The following is a 21,946-nucleotide window of genomic DNA, read 5'->3' as shown; positions in this document are numbered from 1 at the left end:
GCCTGCTGTGTTCATCCAGCTCTACACCTTGTTATCTCAGGTAGGAATATTTGTTTGGATAAAAATAAATAGAGGTACTTAAAAAGCTGGCAGCACTTGAAATAGGAAAGTGAGCCAGTCCTGCTGGAGATGCATGTGGTTTGCTCATAAACAGGGACAGACAACTATATGCCAAACAGCCTAACATCAGTAAAAGAGCATTGTCTACAGACAATAATCCCAAGGCAAAATTCATTTGTGTTTGGAGAAGTGTGTATTGGGAAAGGAAGGTCAGCACAGATTTGTTTTGTGATTGACTGACTTGATTGCATTCTTTGATGAGAGGGCAATGCAGTCAATGTGCATGTAAGGATTTTCAAAAGGCATTTAACAAAGTTCCACATTATAAACTTCTGAACAAATCTGAAGTCCATGGAATTAGAGTGGTAGCATGGAAAATGGACAGAAAGCAGAGCATAGTGGTGACCAGCTGTTTTTCTGGTTGGTGAGGAGAAACCAGTGGTGTTCTCCCATTAGTTGGCATGAGCACAATTTATCTCATTAACAGATATTAATGACTTGTCCAATGGTACATGGGACAGAATCCTATGGTGTGCAGATGATATGAAATTTGAAATACAGTGAATAGTGACAAACTGACTAACACACCAGCAAGGCAGAGAAAGGCAGGTGAAATAAGTGGACGTGTGGCAGATTAAGTTAAAACGTAGTGCAAAGTAATTACCAAGAAGGAATGAGGAGAAGTGATTTATGTTAAATGTCACAATTTGAAAGGGCTTTAGGAATAGAGAGAGCTGAGCTACAAAATATTCAAGGTAGTAGGACTCTTTTAAAACTTTTTTCGCAGGATGCGGGTGTCACTGGCAAGGCCTGCATTTGTTGCCCATCCCTAAATGCCTTTGTGAAGGTGGATATGTTGAGACAGCTGTTAAAAAGTAGAGGCATGGAGTAGAAAAGCAAGAATCGGTCTTTTATTGCCACAGCTACCAACAATAACCAATGAACTTATTTGAAGGACTACGTTATTGTGTCGTTTACAGCAACAATTTGATGGTTTTTAGCTGAATCTGGGAAGAACATTTACACTACTTGACAGAACTGCTTGACTGACTACAAAAAGCCAGTCTGATTATAAATCAGACTAAAAGTGAATTTGCCAAAGCAAAAGTGACTTATCTAGGCTACAATTCAGGACAGGGCCAAGCAGCATCTAGCGAACTGAAAGTAAGGGCTAATTTGGATTTTCCCATGCCTTGGACAAAATGTGAAATTTTGTATTATGTTGGCATGAATGAATCTCGTTGTAATTTTATTCCAAAATTGAAAAGCCAAATCTGCAGCATTGTGTTTCAGTGATAGACCTCCTCATTAAATTAAGAACCAAATAAAATACAATCCGTTGAGCAACATTTCAGCCTGGGATCTCACCTGTCTTGTGTCAATAGTCTGGAGAGCTTTGTAGGCTTTAGCATTCTGCCCCCGATTGAAATAGGGAGGAGGAGAGGACACAACAACCAAAAAGGGAGTATTATTTCTCAGTTACTCTGTAGATGACCTTTATAGAGTTTTATAAAGTAATGAGGGGCATGGATATGGTGACTAGCCAAGGTCTTTTTCCAAGGGTGGAGGAGTCCAAAACTAGATGGCACAGGTTTAAGGTGAGGGGAAAAATTGAAAAAGTACCTGAGGGGTAACTTTTTCATGCAGAGGGTGATGCATGTATGGAACAAACTTCCAGAGGAAGTAGTGGAGGCGGAACTATTATATTTTAAAAGGCATCTGGATGGATATATGAATTGGAAGGATTTAGGAGGTTGTGGGGAAAATGCTAGCGAATGGGACTAGATCAGATTGGGATGTCTGGTCAGCATAGAGGAGTTGGACCGAAGTGTCTGTTTCCATGCTGTATGACTCTATGACTCCAAGTTACTTGTTCATCTGAAACAGCAGTTGTATTTGTACGGTGATGGGGTGTTGTTAATGACTAAATTGACAGCTGATATCAAAAGTGACAATGCTTTCAATTAGTTATTGTTCCAAATGGCTATAGCCCAGTATAGGAATGCTGCTTTAGTCTCCCAGAGTTGTCACAATGGGCTCCCCAGTTAGAATCATAGAATCCCTGCAGCATACAAGAAGGCCATTTGGCCCATCGAGTCCATACTGACCCTCTGAAGTGCGTCCCGCCCAGGCCCACCCTATCAGTGTTTCCCATGGCTAATTCACCTAGCTGGCACGTCCCTGGACACAATGGGCAACTTAGCATGGCCAATCCACCCTAACCTGCACATCTTTGGATGATGGGAGGAAATCGGAGCACCCGGAGGAAACACTCACAGACATGGAGAGACCGTGCAAACATGTTGAGAAGTAGAGATGTGGTGTGCACAACAGGAATGCAAAGTTAAGCAGGAATGAGCGATCATTTATTTAGCATGTTTCATAGCCTCAACCCATTCAAAATCTGTTGCAAAAGCATGGCTGTGCTGGTGGAGACAAGTCAGATACTAGAACACTGGGGATCTGTACTGGTGGGGACAGATCTGTCACTGTATAACACTGGGATACAGCATTGTTGGGGATAGGTCTGTTACTATAAAACATGGGTGCAGTACTGTTGCGGACATGTTTATCATTGTGTAAAATGGTTACAATACTGTTGGAGACAGGTCTGTTATTGTATAATACTGGGTTACAGTTCTGGTGGAACAGGCTTCTCACTGTATAACACAGTACAGTAATTGTTGGGATATGTGTATCATCATATGACACACGGGTATGGACCCAGTCCTGGGTTCCTTGATCCCAGTTTAACATTCCTTATCGGTCTATTGAGTGACTGAGTGGCACAAGAGGTGGCCTTTCCCGCAGAGAGGTTCTTTGGCTCTCCAGCCTGCAGTTCTGATCCCTGCAACCTCCACAAGTTACTGTGCATTGTGTGTGATTTTTCCAACAGCCATTCACGGTGGCACGACCCACGGGCTATTCCAGGGCTCTCCAGGGCAGTGATGTTTCTTTGTAAAAGGCTGCCCAGTTGTTGAGGAGTAGAAATGTAGTGTATTCAACAAGAAAGGAAAGTTAATCAGGAATGAGCTAGCATTTATTTAGCATCTTTCATAGCCTCAACACATGCAAAATCTGTTGTAATGTAAGAAACATGGCTGTGCTGGTCGGGACAGATCTGTCATTGAATAACACTGGGATACTGTATTGTTAGGAACAGGTCTGTCATTGTATAATAATGGGCTACAGTACTGATTGATATAGGTCTATCACTGTAAAATACTGGGTACAGTACAGGTAGGGAGATTTTCTCATGATTTTCCTTTTTTCTTTGACAGGCTGAGGCCAGATTGGCAGCGAAACGGGCTGCACGGGCCGAGGCAAGAGAGATCCGAATGAAAGAGCTAGAGAGACAGCAGAAAGAGGTGAGTTGGAGAATTGGGCACATGTTGGCAGTGTTTGGTATTATCCCCATTGCTGCTCTGTTATTAACTGACCATTGCTGAGATTGCAGTGGTCAGAGCTGAGGCAAGAGTGTAAGGTTGGGGACTTCTGCTTCTTTTTGACTGAGGAGGCTGAATCCTCTGGATGGATTCACCAGATGATCCAGTGTAGAAAGGAGTGACTGCCATACTCTGTAACAGAATCACCTGCAGGTTTCTTCCCAACCACCAACTGTTTTGTCTTGGGTATAGCAACATAGGAACAAGCGTAGGCCATTCAGACTGTTGAGGCTGTTCTGCCACTTAATATGAATATGGCTTATCAAACACTTCAATGCCTTTTAACTAAACTATCCCCATAACCCTTTATGCCACTGGTAATCAGAAATTTGTCAATCTCTGCTTTAAACACACTCAAAGACTGAAGTCCCATCACCTCTGTGGTAGAAAATTCCCAGAGTTTTACAATTCTATCCTTATCTCAGTCCTAAATAGCATTTGCCTTATTTTAAATAGTGTTCTCTGGTTCTAGACTCCTCACCAGTCTATCATGTCTAACTCTATGTATTCTGTAGGTTTAAGTGAGATCACCTGTCATTCTTTGAAACTCAAGACGGTACACACCCTGTTTTCCCAATGTCTCTTGACAGGACAATCCCACCAACCTGGGAACAAGTCTGGTGAATCCAACATACATTTGAAATTCTTACATCATCGCCTGAGAACTCCCCATCTCAGATTATTTGGAATAGAAGTCACTGGTTCGGTCCCGCAAGCCCATTTATATAAACTAATCAAGAACAGTCAGCTTGGCTTCATGAAGGAGAAAGCATGTCAAATAAATGTGTTAGAATAAAAACTGAAAGAACTGCGGATGCTGTAAATCAGGAACAAAAACGGAAGTTGCTGGAAAAGCTCAGCAGGTCTGGCAGTATCTGTAAAGAAAAAACAGAGTTAACGTTTCAGGTCTGGTGACCCTTCCTCAGAATTTATTAGAATTCTTTTGAGGAGGTAGCAATCAGGGGAACCAACAGATGTGATGTGTCTGGATTTACAAGTGGCATTCGATAAGATGCTGTAGATAAAGCAACTCATTAAGATGGGAACAGAAGTGAATGCACTGTCACCAGTTTATGGATAGCGTAAAGATAAGTGAGGAGGTAAGTAGTGAGGAGATACAGAGTCTGCAGGGGGATGCAGATAGGTTGAGAGAGTGCTCACGGACTTGATGGAATATGGTATAGGAAATTGTGAGTTTGTGCACTTTACCAGTTGAATATTATTAAATGAAGAGAAACTGCAGAATACCATATTGCAGATGGATCTGGAGATCCTCGTGCAAGAATCCCAAATAGCTAGCATCCAATTTCAGTGGGTAATAGGGAAGGCAAATGAACTGTTGACCTCTATTTTATAGGCAATGGAATATAAAAGTAGGGAAGCCTTGCTCAAATTAAAGGCATTAGTTATCATACCTGGAATACTGTGAACAATTTTGGTCTTTCTAAGGATAGATATACTGGTGTTGGAGACAGTCAAAGGAGGTTCACTAGGTCATTTCTGAGTAAGAAGGGATCTCCGTAGAGGAATGGTTGAGCAGGCTGAGTTTAGAAGAATGAGAGGAGACATTATTGAAATGTACAAGATTCTTAGGGGACTTGTAGGGATTGTTTCCCTTTACAGGAGTCTTGGACCAGAAGATGTAATCTCAGAGTAAGCAATTATAGAGTCATACAGCACAGAAACAGACCCTTCGGTCCACCTCATCACGCCAACCAGGTATCCTAAACTGATTTAATCCCATTTGTCAGCATTTGGACCATATCCCTCTAGACCCTTCCTATTCATGTACCAATCCAAATGTCTTTTAAATGTAATTATACTTGCGTCCTCCACCACCTCTGGCAGCTCGTTTCATACACGCACCACCCTCTTGCATGAAAATGTTGCCCCTCAGGTCGTTGTTAAAATCTTTCCACCTTTCAACTTGAACCTATGCCTTCTAGTTTTAGTCTGCCTTATCCTGTGAAAAAGACCTTGACTATTCAACCTATCCATGCCCGTCATGATTTTATAAACCTCTATTAGGTCACCATTAAGCCTCCGACGCTCCAGGGGAAAAATGCCCAGCCTATTCAGCCTCTCCCCACAGCTCAAATCCTCCATTCCCAGTGACATCCTTGTAAATCTTTTCTGAACCCTTTCAAGTTTAACAACATCTTCCCTATTAGCAGGGAGGGCAGAATTGAATGCAGTATTCTAAAAGTGGTCTCACCAATGTTCTGTACAGCTGCAACATAATGTCCCAAATCCCATACTCCATGCACTGATCAACGTCCATTTAAGACAGAGATGAGGAGGCATTTCTCTTCTGAGGGTACTGTGCATAATTCCTTGCCACAGAGGGCTGGCGAGGCTGGGTCATTAAGTATATTCAAGGCTGAGATAGACAGATTTTTAATTGATGATGTAATCAAGTGTTTTTGGGATCAGAGCCATGATTTTATTGAATGGCAAAGCAGTCCTAATGGGCTGAGTGGCCTACTTTTGCTCCTACACCTAATAATCTATAGACCTAATCAAATCAGATTATTTTTGATCTTGCAACAACTTCATTTCCCCCACCCCTTTGTTCAGTATCCTTTCACGCTCTTATCTAACGAAAGACTAAAAATTTCATCCTTTAAAGCACCAACTGCCTTGACACTGACAACCTGTTTTCTAAATTGCACCTTTCTTTTGTGTTGAAGACCTCCTTCCTGACTTCACATTGAATGTGCAATTTAAAATTAAGGCTCTCATGTCCTGGATTTAGTTTCCCCATATTAACCCAATGAAATCCATTTCATTTGAATATTTTAAACACTTTCATCAGAGCACATCTTAATTTCCAATACTCAAAAGGTTGCAAATTAGTTTGAGGCCACATTCATAATCTTTAAGGCCAAATGCTGAGCAGCATCGTAGAAGGAGGAGCTTCACCGTATGGGCTGTCATCCATTCAGAAAGTGAATCATTAGCCACAGCACAGCAACAAGTGGCAGATAATATATACCAGTATTGCCAGCTATGTCCAATGCCAGAAACGCATTTTTAAAAGATTGGTAATCATCCAGATGGAGGCCTGTCCATTACTCCAGCAGAGATCCATCTTTAACTGTTGTAGATAAGCAAATTTAACTTCCATAGAACCTCTGGTTAATACCCATAGACACCCAACTACAACTGGTTACATCCATAGACAGCCCGTTGTTGCTCTCTTAGTTGCCCGTCTGTAATTCCAGTTGATGCCAGGCTGTAATGCATCCTGGTGTGCTATACCTACCCTCAATCTCGGCATGTATATGCCATTCTCAGCAGTACTGTTGTTGCTGGCTGCACTGTATTCTGGAAAAGTTTTGTGAATTTTCCAGGTTGCAGAGACCTTCTGTATAACTACTTTCCTTTGTGTGATTTCTGTGCTTTGTAGAGGGTTGAAGGAGCTTTGAATCATCTGTACTCTGACGCAACAAATGTTCCATTGATCATGACCCCTGAACTGGCTGTATTGGCTCTGTAATTAGTGGATGTTGCGTATTTTGTTGTCCTCTATTCTCAGTTCCCCAGGAACCACGACTTCAAAACTACTGACCTGTTTTGTCATTGCCTCTGGTATGATGCCATGGTGATCTAAGTTTCATTCCAGTTGTTTTAGCTGTCGGTTGTTTAAATACTGAATGTGATCGAAAGAGAGGCAGGTCTGAGCTCATTTCTCCTGATCTGAGTGAGCAGGTCCAAAAAGGCCCTCTTGCATCTTGCACTCAGTTTGGAGTTTGGCTTTTCACTATATGTCATCTTGGTCTGTATCTGGGCCTTGGCCCTGTGGGTGACATGCCAGAGTCCCAAAATACAAAAAACTGGGTCCAATTTATCCTGTGGTTGGCAAGGATGTACAAAATAAAATATGTCAAGCTTCACATGGGTCCAATTGCTCTTTCTAACTGAAACCTTGCAACTCTGTCTGCACATTCAATCTATTTAACTTCTTTCTTTTGCTATTTTCCTTCCAATTTTATCTGCTCGGCAGATCTACCAGGTTCAAAAGGTGAGCCTTCTTGTTGGCTGCTATGTTTGTCTCATGGTTTAATTTTATCCATCCTTGTTGCATGCACTGACTTCATTTGCACCTTCCCCCATATTGGTGTTGGTTTGGAGGCATGGCCAGTCAGCAGCGAATTTGAAAATCTGCCCAACTGTTTGCTTAAACCCAGGTTTTCTTTTGTTCTCTTTGTTATTTTTCCAGATTTGTCTTCCATCTCCAGGCTGTCACTGCGATTTGGTTTCCAACACAGACCAGCCTGTGCCAGTATGTTAGGCCATTGTCCACAGGCTGGGGGGGGTCTCTGATTTCCCTAAGCAGCAAAAACATGGGCAGCCTGGTATCTTCTCCCTGCCCACTTGTCCCATTGGCACTGATTCACAGCCTTGGCACAGACCAAACCTGTTTTTAAACTAACAGAGGAACAGGAGAAAGCCATTCAGCCTAATTTGCAAATGTACCTTAACACCATTTGCCTGCCTTAAATCCAAAATCTCACCTCACTCTCTTACTGAGCAAAAATTTATTATCATTTCAAAGGTTTGTTCACTCCTAGCAGCCTCAGCCATTTGAGAAATTGTGTTCCAGATATCTGCAACTTTTTGTGTGAAAATGTGTTTTCTGATTTCACTGCTGACCTTCCAGCCTCTAGTTCACTGTTGAGTTGCACATTCAAGCTTTTGCTGGCAATAGTATAAGTGTCTATGTTTGTGTGGGTCAAGGATCGTACTTCTGAAAGTCCCAATTCTGTTTTGGGAGTTTCAGTCTGAGACTGTACATGGTTCTAAGATATCTGTTTCTGATGTGTTGTATCTCTGTCTGTTTATGGGCATGACTGTGTTTGGCTTAGTCTCTGGAAATGCCTCTGAGTGAGTAGGCCTGTGAGTGCGCTTGTCACTATGAGGGTATCTCTTGGTGCGTGCCTATTTCTGTCTCTGTGGGGATATCACTGTGGGAACGTGTCTCTGTTGATGTCTGACTCTGGGTGTGCTCCCGTCTCTGGATGTGCTTTTGTCTCTCTGTTGGCGCATGTTTCTGTCGGAGCCTGTCTGCATGGGTCAATGTTACTGCCTCTGGATGTGTCTCTGCGTTGAATTTTCTTGGGGCTGAAGGAGGGAAGTGGGAAGTTAGAGGGACCCCATATCAGCATAGCTCCCTTCTCTGTTTTGGCTCTCGAAGGGACAGTCTGGGTACTGGCTGCTCACTCTACAGCTCCGTCAGTGCTTAAACCTTCCAGGCTTGGGAGTCTTCAATCTCCCTCAGCAGTGCTTACCTCTTCAAGGGTGGGAGCTATGTTGAGGGGGTGCTATTGCAAAGGCTGCAGAGCTGCTGTCCTTTGAATGAGTCTTCAGCTTTGGCAGCCTGTATCACTTTTGAGGCTGCCCCCTCAAATATTGTGCTTCAGTCAATGACTGGTGTCTTGAGGATTCCCATTTAGTCCTTGCATAGAGGTCCCAAATCCACAGGAACATTCACCCCCCTCCATCCAAGTGTTTATTTGGTGTCTCTCACATAGCTCAGTAATACATGTTGTACGAGGCTGCTTACTTTTGCCTGTGGTTCTGAAACACTGCATGATCTTTAACATAATCAGTGTACCTCCATGTTCATAATTAATCTTGTCTTCCCCTATCTCCCCCTTTCCTAAACTCTTCCTTTTCTGTTCTTAGAAATATTATGGGCTGGATTCAAAATTTGGAGACATCGAGCAGTGGATGGTAATGTCTGCACAATTTGTAGAATCCTCACTTTCCCACCCCTCCCATTTGGAAGTAATCTTTGAGGTTATTGTTGTATAAGACAGTAACTGAAAGGGTTAACTGACATCATGTGATAAGCTCCACCCATCAAGATATAGCGGGCTCCTGTTCCTGGGAGGAGCTACAACCATGTTCTACTTACTCTAAAGTCTAGCTTGCAGTTTAACAAAGGACCCTCATGTAACTCTGTAATGTAACTAGCTATTAAGTACTTTGTGAAAAATCTATTCTGTTAATCAAGACTGAACCCCATTTCTGCCAAAGAGTCCATGTGGGAGTCCTTCTCCATTTGGCATCAATAACTTAGACTAATACCAATAAGGACTGGTAGGAATGAATTTACCCAAGTATCTTCGATGATTCTGCAGGATATGATCATGACAGATAACATGCAGACTGACCTACTATCTGAAAATACATCAATTATCAGTGAGGTAGACTGGACTTTATTATCTGATTTCCTTTGAGCCTTGGTGAGAAATGAAGCCTGGGTTGTCGAGGTACGCTCATTATCCAGGAGGTAGTATCACTATTCCGTTTCCTCATTGGATTGAATATTTTCCCTTCACTGGTCCTGAAATTTGGGAATAAGTTCAGAAGGGTCTACCTGAAGACAGGGTCTGGCTGATAGAGACGAATCAGGGCCTTCAAAACACAGATCAATTCAGAATTCAGCCATGAGCTATACCTCCACGTATCTCCGTATACCTGAGTGTACGCAGTGTACTTATATGTATGCACTGTACCTTCATGCACCATTAATGTACACCGTGTATCTTCTTGAACCACTGCGTACGCACTATGCCTCCGTGTACCCTTGTGTGCCTCTGTGTATGCACAGTATGCCAGTATACCTCTGTATGCACTGTAGCTCTGGTGTACTTCTGGTTACACACTGTACCTCTAGTAACATAGTCCGTGCACATTGTACTTACATGTACCTCTGTGTTCACACTAAACTTTGGTGTACCATCGTGTGTATCTCTGTATGCACTGTACATCGTGTGTATATCTGTATACTCTGTATTGATGAGTATGTATTATACCTCTGCATATACACTACTTCCATGTACCTATACATATGCACTGTATCTCTGGATAGACAATATACTTCCATGTATTTCTGTGTATGCACTATACCTCCATGTACTTCTGTATGTACTGTACCTCGGCGTATGAACTGTTACCTCTGCATGCACTGTACTTTCATATGCTTCAGTCTATGCACTGTAACATACATACTACAATTCCATGTAACTATGTACACCCACTGTATCTGTGTACATACTATACTAATTCCACATACTTCTGTTTAGGCACTGTACCTAGGCCTATGCAATATACCCCATGTCCCTGTGTACATTCTGTACATCCCTTGTACCTCAAAGTAAGAACTGTACCTTCCTGTACCTCTGCAAACACTATATTTCCAGATATTTGTGTTCATGTTGTATTATAACATAGATTCCAGACCAGACAGGACTGTACGTTTAAGAAAGAGACACATTACATCACGAAGTGTGATTTTCCAGAGTAAAGATAGCTACCCCCCATCTGTGTTCACTCTCTGTCCATGTCTTAGAGTCAGTGTAGTGTCTTCAGTCAGGAAGCCATGTATGTATAATGTCAATACCATAATCCAGACAAGCTGTGTAAATCTATGATATTGTAGCCATATAACGAGTTAATATTGCAAATAAACTTCAAGATATTAGTCTCAACTACAACCTGATTCTCTGTTATGCGGTTTAAAATAGAAAACCACAAAGGGCATCACTGTACCATCTGGAATTTCTTGATGTCCATTATGTCTGTGCTCTAGCCTATGCATGAGTTACCATGGTTTTTGTATGTTAAAGTATTCTCTTGCTGGCACCTTTTCAAGGAGATTAAGTAATGAAAGTGTCCTCTCCTGCTGTCAGGCTTTTGGGAGTTGCCTCATTACTCTCACAAAGGCCTCGGAGCTATTTCAGCTGCTCCTGTGTCCATGTCCCCACTCCCCCTCTTCCCTCTCTCTTTCTCTCTGTAGCCCCCCTGCCAACATCTCCCCACCCCCATCCCCACCACTCCTGGTGCCATCAGTGTCTCATCCACCTCAGTTATAAAATGGCATCATATAGAAAATTATGTGGCTTTCAGGTTCCAGCTCTGACTTCCTTCTATAAGGAGTGATGAATCTTCCAGCCCACATCTTTCACATCTTGGGTTGCATGCATCCTTTAAAAGCTATCATCCTTTTGCCGTTTTCAGTTTGTGAAATATTCCTGACTAACTGTTTCTGTACCCTTGTACACAACTGTTCACAAACTCCTGCATTTTTCTTCTCCTGGCTCTGCAGGAAGACAGTGAGAAATACTCTCGCAGGTTCAGAAGACACACTTCGGTTTGTACCTCTCTCTCTCTCTGTCTGATCTCCACTTTCTTTCCCTCTCTGTCTGTCACTCTCTTCCCTCCTCTAATTTTTGTTTCTCTCCTCCTGTCTTTCTCCATTTTTCCCTCTCTCTGCTTTTATAAGTTTAGTTCTGTTGTTTCTTGCCTTGTCTAGCTCTTTCTCAACTTGTCAACTTCCTGTGACATTGTGTGACTGTGACACAGTAACCTGTTCCTCATTGTCCTTCTTAACCTATCAGCAGCCTTTGACTGTATGACCACATCATCATTTCCTGAGACTGTTCTCATCAAATTTGAATCTTAACTATCTATGCCTGGTCTGAGACTCACCTGCTGTGGTTCTCTTCCTGGTCCTGCATCAGTGCCTCTGTCAAGGATCCTCCCTCCTTTTTGTGTTACTCATTCAGGAATAGGGGCATTGATAGCTACACCACCATTTTATTGCCCATCTGTAACTGCCTAGAAGGCAGTTGACAGTCAACCACTTTGCTATGGGTCTGGAGTGCTGTATAGACCAGACCAGGTAAAGACAACAGATTCTTAGAATTTTAGAATCCCTACATTGTGGAAGCAAGCCATTTGGCTCATTGAGTCCATACTGACTCTCCAAAGAGCATCCTACCCAGATTAACCTCCCCTACCCTGTCCCTGTAACCCTGCGTTTCTCATAGCTATCCCACGTAGGCTGCACATCCCTAGATATTATGGGCAATTTAGCATGGTCTGCACATCTTTTGACCATAGGAAGAAATCAGAGCACCCAGAGGAAACCCACATTGACACGGGGAGGAATGTACAAACTCTACACAGACATTAGTGAACCAGATGGGTTTTTCCAACAATTGACGGTGGCTTCATGGTTATCATTAGATTTTTAATTCTATATTTTTAAAAATTGAATTCAAATTCCACCTTGAACATTACCTGGGTCTCTGGATTAGTAGTCTAGCAATAATATCACTCGGCCATTGCTTCCCCTAAGACCATAAAAAACAGGAAGAGGGGTAGGCCATTCAGCTCCTCGACCCTTCTCTGCCATTCAATAAGATCATGGCTGATGACATTCCTGTAGTCTACTTTCTGCATTTTCCCCATAACCCTTGATTCCCCTACTAAATAAATCTGCCCCCACAGCTCTCTGTGGCAAGGAGTCCCAAAGACTTTCAACCCTCTGAGAGACGAAATTCCTCCTTCCTCTCTGTCTTAAATTGGCATCACATTATTCTGAGACTGTGCCCTCTGATCATAGGCTCTTCCAGAGGAGAAAGCTCTTCTCAGCACTTACACTGTCAAGCTGCTTAAGAATCCTACGTGTTTCAATGAGATGACCTCTCAATCTTCTAAATGTCAATGATTACTGTTATAAAGTGGAGGTTGACCCCCAACCCTGAGAACTAACACCAAAACACCCAAATAGGAGCACCTAACCCTATAACCTGTAAAAAGAGTGTGAAAAGTGGTGTATCCTGCCTTTCAGCAACTTCTAGTGGTCAAACAAAATAAATCCCTGACACTCACTTTAACAATCAACCAGTAACAATTTATTTATCTAACTCTAACAGTGAACAAATTAACTAAATGATTAACAAACTGAATACATGCCTTCTAACTACTACCTATTCCCGAATAAAGTAAGACTCGAATGGTATTGCTTTTCCTATAAATACAAGTCCCACTTATATAAAAAAAGTAGAATTTAGTCTGTCAAAATTACATCCAGTGTCACCCAGAACATTCTGTGCCTTTTCTGTCAATTCTTTTGTCAGTAATAACTTCTCCATCGATTCTTCTGTCAGGAATATTAACTAGTTGTGCCATTGGTACCATTGTTATTTAGATGGTACTTTCTCTAAGACATAGGAGAGGCTGTGAGAGCCAGCAATTCTGTGTTGAGGGCTGAAGGCCGTTAGTTCTGACAGATGGCAGATAGCTCTGGAGTCCTTGTCCAACTACCCTCTTCTTTTATACCCTTGATGACATATCAATATTTCCTACAATAGGATCGGTCCTATATTTTCAAAACAATCAGATTTAAATTTAATTGACTTTTGGTATCTAAGTGCCTGGTTCAAATTGACTAAATTCAAAAGCCTGTTGTCTTAGTAAAACTGCTGCTTGGCCTGCTAACTGTACGGCCTTTCAATACAAATATTTCAATTTGGGTGCTCTCTGACTACTTACAAACTTTCAAGCTGCTGCTCACAAACATCCATTTTAAGTCTAAGCACAGAAAAATCACATCATCTTTTAAAGGGACCATGCAATGCTTTCCACCCACCCTACCATTTTATAAACATCAAATTCTAACTTTGTGCCTCCCAATCCACAAGTATTCTACCCAACTCTGCAGCAGTAGATTCCCACCCTTTTCAACCTTTGTTCATAATACCTCCATACCAGGGATCATCCCAATGAAGTTTTTCTGAATGGTCTCCAATGAGACCTTAAATAAGTGGATCAAAAATGGGTCACATTACTCCATATGACATGGGTCACCAGCACCTTGTACAGTTGCAGGAAGACTTCCTACACTTATACTCCAACCTCCTTGAAATAAGGGACAACTTTCTATTATCCTTCCTGATTATTTACTACATCTGCATGCTAGCTTAATGTGTTTCTTGCACAAGTACCTCCAAGTCCCTTTTATTTTGCAGCTTTCTGCAGATTTTCTCCATTGAAATATTCTGTTCTTTTGTTCCCACTTCCAAAATGAACAGCTTCAGCTCTCTCCACATTAGACTGCATTTGCTGACATTTTGTCCACCTACTTAACCTATCAATGTCTCACTATGAACTATTCATACCTCTCTCATAACTTGCATTTACAACTATTTTTGTGTCATCTGAAAATCTGGCTGTAGTACATTTGTTTCCTTCCTCCAAGTCATCAATATATATTGTAAACAGTTGCAGACCCAGCACTGATCACTGTGGAACCCCTGAAAAAAAACTCTTATCCTGCCAATTAGTCAATTAGCTGTCCATGGCAATATACTATTTCCAACACCATGGGCTCTTATGACTTAACCTTTTGTGATACAGCTTATCAAATGCCTTCTGGAAGTCCAATATATCTACCAGTTCCCATCTATTCTCTCTGGTTGAGACTTCTTCAAAATAAAACTCTATTAAATTTCCCTTTCATGAAGCCATGCTGACTCTGCTGGATTAGATTATGATTTTCCAAATGTGCTGCTATTATTTCCTTAATAATTGATTCCTACATCTTTCCAACAATAGATGTTAGGCTAATCAGCCTGTAGATACCTGCTTTTTGCCTCCCCCTCATTTTGAATAGTGGTGTCACATTGGCAGTTTTCCAATCTTCCCCAGACTCCAAGGGGTTCTGGCAAATTACAACCTATGTATTCTAGGATGCAAACCTTCAGGAACAGAGGATTTATCTGTCTTTAGCCCCATTACTCCATTTATTACTAGTTCTCTAGTAATGGTGATGGTATTTAATTCCTCCCCCATATTCTTTAATATTAATGGGATGTTCAAAGTGTCTTCACCATAAAGATTGATACAAAAGATCTGTTTAAGTTCACTGCCATTTCCTTGTTCCCTATAACTGTCTCCTTCAATTCATTTTGACTTCTTCCTTCTAATACATTTAAAGAAGTCCTTACTATCAGTTTTTATATTCCGCTCTAGTTTGCTCGCATAATTTATATGTTGCTGCTTATTCTTTTCTGTCTGTGTCTCCCCCTTTTCTTTGTCCCTCTTTCTCTTCCGCCGTTTTTTCTGTGTTGCAGTCTTCTCCATGTCTACATCTCCCTTTGTCTCTCACTCCTTGTGGGTGTGTGTATCTCTCTGCCTCCTACCATTCTCTCTCTCGCATGTTCTCTTTCTATGTCTCTCACTTGGTGTGTCTCTGTCTCTCTCTCATCCACTCTGTATGTGTGTGTGTGTGTGTGTCTCCCCTCATTCATCTGCTTTGTTCCTTCTATTTCCAGATGCTCAGAAGGTACCATTTATTTTTTTCAAACTCTTGTTTCTTGTGCAGGTATCTGATGAAGATGACTGGACCTCAGTGGGGAGTCGTGGTAGTGCCCGGGTTAGTGCCATTTTAATTCTATAACAATGATTTTGGAGACCTTGGTTTGCTGTTTGGTTCCCTGGCAAGTTCCTGTCTGGAAATGTTGTGGATTTCTGTCAGCCTGTGTGAAAGTGCTGGCTTTCTCTGGCACTGGGGATGGAATGGGATGTTCTCAGGACTTTCTTACATGTCTCCCTTTAACCAGATTCGCTGCAAATGGTCAATTCTAATTTCACAACTGTTATGATGTCAAGTGCTGAGCAAATACTCATTGTGCTATTTTAGCATTTATGCATCATTTAATTGGAGTGTCTGGGACCAATGTGGTGCCTTGGAACACCACAGGAATCACTCCCGATTTATATTTTGTGAGGAATGTTTTGGCTTTCTGATGTTTCGTAGATATTAAGCAGATTGATGCTATTGATGGGACCCAGAAAAGCTCACCCAACTGAAAGCTATTGACTGTGTTTAAGCAGGGTCACACTTTGATTTGGGCTCTGAGTGCTCAGATGCACAGTTTGATTTGGGATCTGTGTGGTCAGATGCACGATGTTATTTGGGTCTCTGTGTTCGGATACAGTTTGATTTGGGGTCTGTGCGGCCGTTTACATTGTTTATTTTGAATCTGTGTGGTCATTTATCTGGTTTGACTTGGGGTTGTGTGGCAAGAAACAGTTTGTTTTGGGGACAGCGTGCTTTGGGGTAGGTGCATTAAGATACCCAGTTTGATTTGGGGTCCTTGTGGTCAGATATACGTAGCTTGACGGTGGTCAGATACATCGTCTGTGTGGTCAGATACACGATTTGAGGTCTCTGCGGTTAGTTGTGCCATCTAATTTGGGGACCAAAACTTGAGTTGTCTGTCTACCTGCCTGCCCAGTTTAAGTTTATGCTCACTTCCTCAGCGTGTGGATGTCTGAGCTTCTCTGGAAGATAGCAACTATCATGCTCATGGTGTGGGATGCTTGTGGATGGCACAGTGTCACAACTCTTGGGGATAGTAGGAACTTCCAATGCTGGAGTCTGAGATAACAAGGTGTGGAGCTGGATGAACACAGCAGGCCAGGCAGCATCGGAGGAGCAGAAAAGCTGACGTTTCGGGTCAGGACCCTTCTTCAGTAAAAAAACAACTCTTGGGTTCTGCTCACGTTACACCGGGAACATATATGTGAGTTTGGTTCATAGCAACAAGCATTGTAAATGAAGTGTGGATCCACAGCCTAAGCCAACCCTGACACCTGGAGAAATGGAGTCTCACTGAATTTCAGACTCAATCAAACCTTCATACTTGGAGTAACAATTCTATTGTCTGCGCAAATGTTAGTATGCTTCAGCTAATTTTACATTATGTCCATGAAGATCTGCAGTAAAATCTAACACATAAACGTTCATTGTGGAAAGCGTGGCCACTAAGAAGAATGGGCCTGCTGAATAATTATTTGTCATCAGTTTTTACAGTACAAGAGGTCAGTAACTTGGGAATCTAAAAGAATCACCGATTGATTCAGAGACAAAAATTTACGGAATTAATTTGAGCTAGTTAACAGAAATGCAAGAATTCTCGTTACTAAAAAGTGATGTATCCCCAGGAATGGATAGTTTCCATCTCTCTATTAATAAGTTTATAAGAACATTTTTAGATGTCCTGTTATTACTTCAGATTGGAAAATTGTGCATGCTGTAAAAGACCATAAGATTACATGACCATAAGAAATAGAAACAGGTGTAGGCGATTCAGCCTCTCAAACCTGCTCCACCATTCAAAGGATCATGGCTGATCCAGTACTCCTCATATCCACTTTTCTGAGTTTTCTCCATAAATCTTGATTTCCCAACTGTTCTATCTCAGCCTTAAATATACACAAGGACCCTGCCTCCTAAGCTCTTTGTGGGAAAGAGTTCCAAAGACACTCAAACCTCTGGGAGAAAAACAAAAATCCTCGTCTCTGTCTTAAATTGGCGTCTATTTACTCTGCACCGTGCCCTCTGGCCTAGACTCTCCCATGAGGGGAAACATCCATTCAGATTTACCTGTCAAGCCCCTTAAGAACTCTGTATGTTTCAATGAGATCACCTCTCATTCTTTTAAACTCAGTGAATACAGTCCCAGCCTGTTTAGCCTTTGCTCATAAGATGGACAGTAGGAAAACTAGAAAAACTTTTTCTTAGGCAGTTTAGGATAGGGTACATATCTACACTGAAACTCTCTTCTGAAATGGCACTCGATATTGGATCAAATGCTAGTCTTAAAACAGATTGTTAGATTTTTGTTAACTGAGGTTTTCAGACATCTGGAACAATGGCAATTATATTGAGTTAAATTATAGATCAACAGTGATCTCAGTGAATGAGGTAGCAGAGTTAAGAGGTTAAATGGTTTACTCCTGTTCCTATTAGTTATGTCAGATTGCTCCCATGATTAATGACAGACCTGTGCCCACTAGTATGGCACCCGATGTGCTATACAGTGACTTTAGTTGAGTAACACAGTGACGGACCAGTCACCGCGAGTAATATATCGAGGTGTTAGAGTAACAGAGCTGCATCCCAGTGCCATACAATGAAGTGTTATGCCATGACAGACCTGACCCCACAGTACTGTACCCCAGTGTATTGTACCACAATATTATGTAGTGACAGACCCATACTACCGTTTTGTACCTCAGTGTCATACAGGGAATGACCTGTCCCCACTTGTATTCTACCTGTGTTGTATAGTGATGGACAAATACCCACCAGTACTGTACCTGTGTTATACAGTGACAGACCCATCCTTAACAGATCCATACTCCAGTTTTTTTTTGTAGTAAGACCTGTGTCTACCAGTACTGTAATCCAGTATTGTATTGGACATTGAAAAGTCTCTTTCTGTTCAGATACTGATATTTTATTTGGAAAAATAAACTGGAAGATGAAAACTTGGATTATCAGTTTTCTTTACAACGTGAAGGAAAAGTGGAAGTGTATGGTCACTTAGTGGTTACACAAGAGCAGATAACTTCTGGAAGCTGGATTTTGATACTTTCATTACACTGGCACTAGGTGTCTTTGCAAGAAAAAAATTAACTGTGTAACAGCAGTTTGTGGTACACCAAAAGGAGGCTGGAAGAACACGGCAGTTTGTGGATTGGCTTAATTACAATTTGTCAAGAACTGAATGGAGAGAGATTGAGCCCCAACTACTATCATTCAAAATGTCTGCGAGCAAGCGAGGTCACTCTGTTTCACAGGGGTCCCTGATTTATGAATATCCAACTTACAAACTATCGTACTTAGGAACACAGTCTCCTACTATGGTTTTAAAATTTAAAGACTTGACATACGAACATTTCTTGTACTTATGGACAGCTGCTTTCCATTGTCCTGCTAATGGAATCCGTTTGCAACCCAGCGTCTGTCTGCGTAAAACCAAGAACTGCAAAATGCTGGAAATCCGAAACAAAAACAGAAATTGCTGGAGAAACTTTACAGGTTTGGCAACATCTGTGGAGAGAAAACAGTTAACATTTAGAGTCAGGTGACCCTTCTTCAGAATAACTCCTCAGTTCTGATCCACAGACTTTTTTTTGCCTATATTTCCAACATGTGATATTCTTGTCTATCCAGTGTGTGAATGATTGTGTGCATGTGTTTGGATTCAAAGGGGGTGTGGTTTAAATGTGCATATTAGCAATTGTTGAAGAATAAGTTTGTTCTAATAAATGCTTTTTTGTTCTTTGATACTTGGTGTGAGTCTCTTTGATCTTACATCATAGTTACAGTCAGATGTTAACCATCTAGGGATTCAGTAGTTCATATTTCAGATTTGTGTCAACTCGTGGAATAGTGGGGCTAGGTTTAGAGCACTCTATTCCCACCAGGGTCGTGACAATATATATAGTGTACTTATTATTAGAAACAAGTTTTGCTGTTTGATTTAAATTTGCCTGATCATAACTTTATTTTAAATGTAGATAAGTTGCTGCTTGGAAACTCATCTTCTAATCCAATCAGTTTGTGTTTGTTGAGCAAGTAAATAGTCACATTCACAAAAACACACCCTGCCCTCCACATCACTTGAACCCATTTTTCTGTTTCCTTCTATCCAATCTAAACCTGAATGTTGACAGGTTCTTCCTCAACCAGGAATCCAGGGTGTGAATTCTGCATCTGCAGTGCTCACTTTGTGAAGGGGTTTCTCCTGCCCCATACCAAATCTCTTGCATTTAAAAACTGAAAGAACTGCGAATGCTTTAAATCAGGAACAAAAACAAAGTTGCTGGAAAAGCTTAGCAGGTCTGGCAGCATCTGTGAAGGTAAAAAGAGTTAACGTTTTAGGTCCGGTTCTGAGGAAGGGTCACTGGACCTGAAATTTTAACTCTGTTTTCTCCTTCACAGATGCTGCCAGACTTGTTGAGCTTTTCCAGTAACCTTGTTTTTGCTCTTGCATTTAACCTTGGCATCTGTGTTGTCTGATGTCAGCTATTGAAAAAGGCCTCTTTCTAACTACCTAGTCCATGTTTGCACAACTGAAAGTACTTTCATCATATTGCCCCATTAATCCATTATGCTTTGATGTAAAGAGTACCGACATTAATGCATTTCCACAAATCGGACAGCTTTCTAGTGAATTTACAATGTCCCCTCTCTTAAACATCAGCGTTCTCCATGTCGTGTGAAGCTTAATACTGAACACAGCACTCTGTAATTAAGGTTTTTTAACGGGTCATCATTATCTTGTGGTTTTTATATTTTATACCTCTTATAAAATCTAGTAGGTCATTAGTATTTTTAATAGTGAGTATCCTTAGGTGACGCTTTTAAAGTATGGCGCTCTCAAATTTCTCTGCTCTTCAAACACGACAAGTCTATTTACATTCAAAGCAACCAGTGTGCCACCAGACCTATCTCATTTATAATCCTCTCCTCTGCGTCAATAAGCTGATTTTCTTCTTCCACCTGACAGACTGGTTACGAGAGTATTAGTGCCTGTGGAGGGGTAAGATCATGAACACGAATGCCTGCTCAGAGAGTGACTCACACTAACTGGACTAATTGCTGTGCTGCTACTTAGTTTGTTCAATTCACTCAGAATGTGGACATCACTGACAAGGCTGATATTTATTGCCCATCCGTGGTTGCCTTGAGAAGATGGCATGGGTCTCCTCATTTTTTGTCGTGGTTTTCTTGTCCTGTTTGAGTGCAGTTAACCACCTTGTTAAGGGACAACCTGTTGGCATTTTAGAACAACTTTATTTTCTTCCAGATTTTTAAAATTGAATTCAATTTAAATTAACCTCATTTACTTTGCAGAATTAGTCAAGGACCTGGATGGCCAGTCTTCTATTATAACCACGACATTACTACTGAATTACTAAGTTACTGAGGCTGCAGTCTAACCGATCCACTAATTGATGGAGACTGGAGAGCCTGCTCCCTCTTGCCTGGGCTCCTCTGCAGTCATCACTTTTCAAACTGCCCCTTGTTTTGAGCTGGCAAGTACCACACCCTCTCCATTAGTGCCAGCCTTCTGTTTGTCTGCTAACTAAAAATTTGAAAAAAGAGAACAAAAACCTTGAGGCTTTGTGTAAGATGCAGGAAGCTCTAAAGATTAAAATCAGAATAAGTCAGCTATCACTGGACTGACCCAGTGCAGCTCCTAGCCCAAGGGTAATGACTTCCCTCCATAGACTGTAAATATTGTCCATATGGAGCAAGCAAGGCCCTGGGCAGTTCTCTTGGGTTTTGAATCAGTCTGGGCAGGGGTCTAAGGTCATAGCAGTCTCAGGTCCCTGGGTGGGAAGAGGGCAAATCAACCCTTCTAGTTCCTGACCATTGCTCTCCTAGAAAGCATGAATTTGCATATGTAGATGAGATTGTGCATGTGTTTTTTTTTATTCACTTTAGGCATGTGGACTGCCAGCATTTATTGGTCATCCCTAGCTGCCCTTGAAAAGGTGGTAGTGAGCCGCCGCCTTGAACCGCTGGAGTTCATTTTGGTATAGATGCACCCACAGTGCCATTAGGGAGGCAGTTCTAGGATTTTGATCCAGTGACGTGAAGGAATGGTGATATATTTTCAAGTCAGGATAATATACGGCTTGGAGGGGAACTTGCAGGCAGTGATGGTGTTCCCATGTATCTATTTTTCCTTTTAGACAGTAGTAGTTGTAGGTTTGAAGGTCGTGTGTAAGGATTGTTGGTGTTTGTGTAGTGTTTATTACAATTGGATGTGTGTGAATAT

General features: G+C 41.6%; 1 protein-coding gene across 1 annotated transcript in view; it reads left to right on the top strand.

Moving 5' to 3' along the window:
• Positions 1-21,946, top strand: part of LOC109935679 (nuclear mitotic apparatus protein 1-like) — a 123,670-nt gene that overhangs the window by 33,421 nt on the left and 68,303 nt on the right. Inside the window, exons 3-4 of the mRNA XM_048598681.1 lie at positions 3,342-3,428; positions 15,688-15,738. Coding sequence (XP_048454638.1) covers positions 3,342-3,428; positions 15,688-15,738 — 138 coding nt within the window. The remainder of the gene's footprint in view (positions 1-3,341; positions 3,429-15,687; positions 15,739-21,946) is intronic.

Source organism: Rhincodon typus, chromosome 7 (assembly GCF_021869965.1).
Source record: "Rhincodon typus isolate 14 chromosome 7, sRhiTyp1.1, whole genome shotgun sequence".
NCBI lineage: Eukaryota > Metazoa > Chordata > Chondrichthyes > Orectolobiformes > Rhincodontidae > Rhincodon > Rhincodon typus.
The sequence above is the reverse complement of the archived record's forward strand: the minus strand, read 5'-3'. Positions and strand labels throughout refer to the sequence as shown.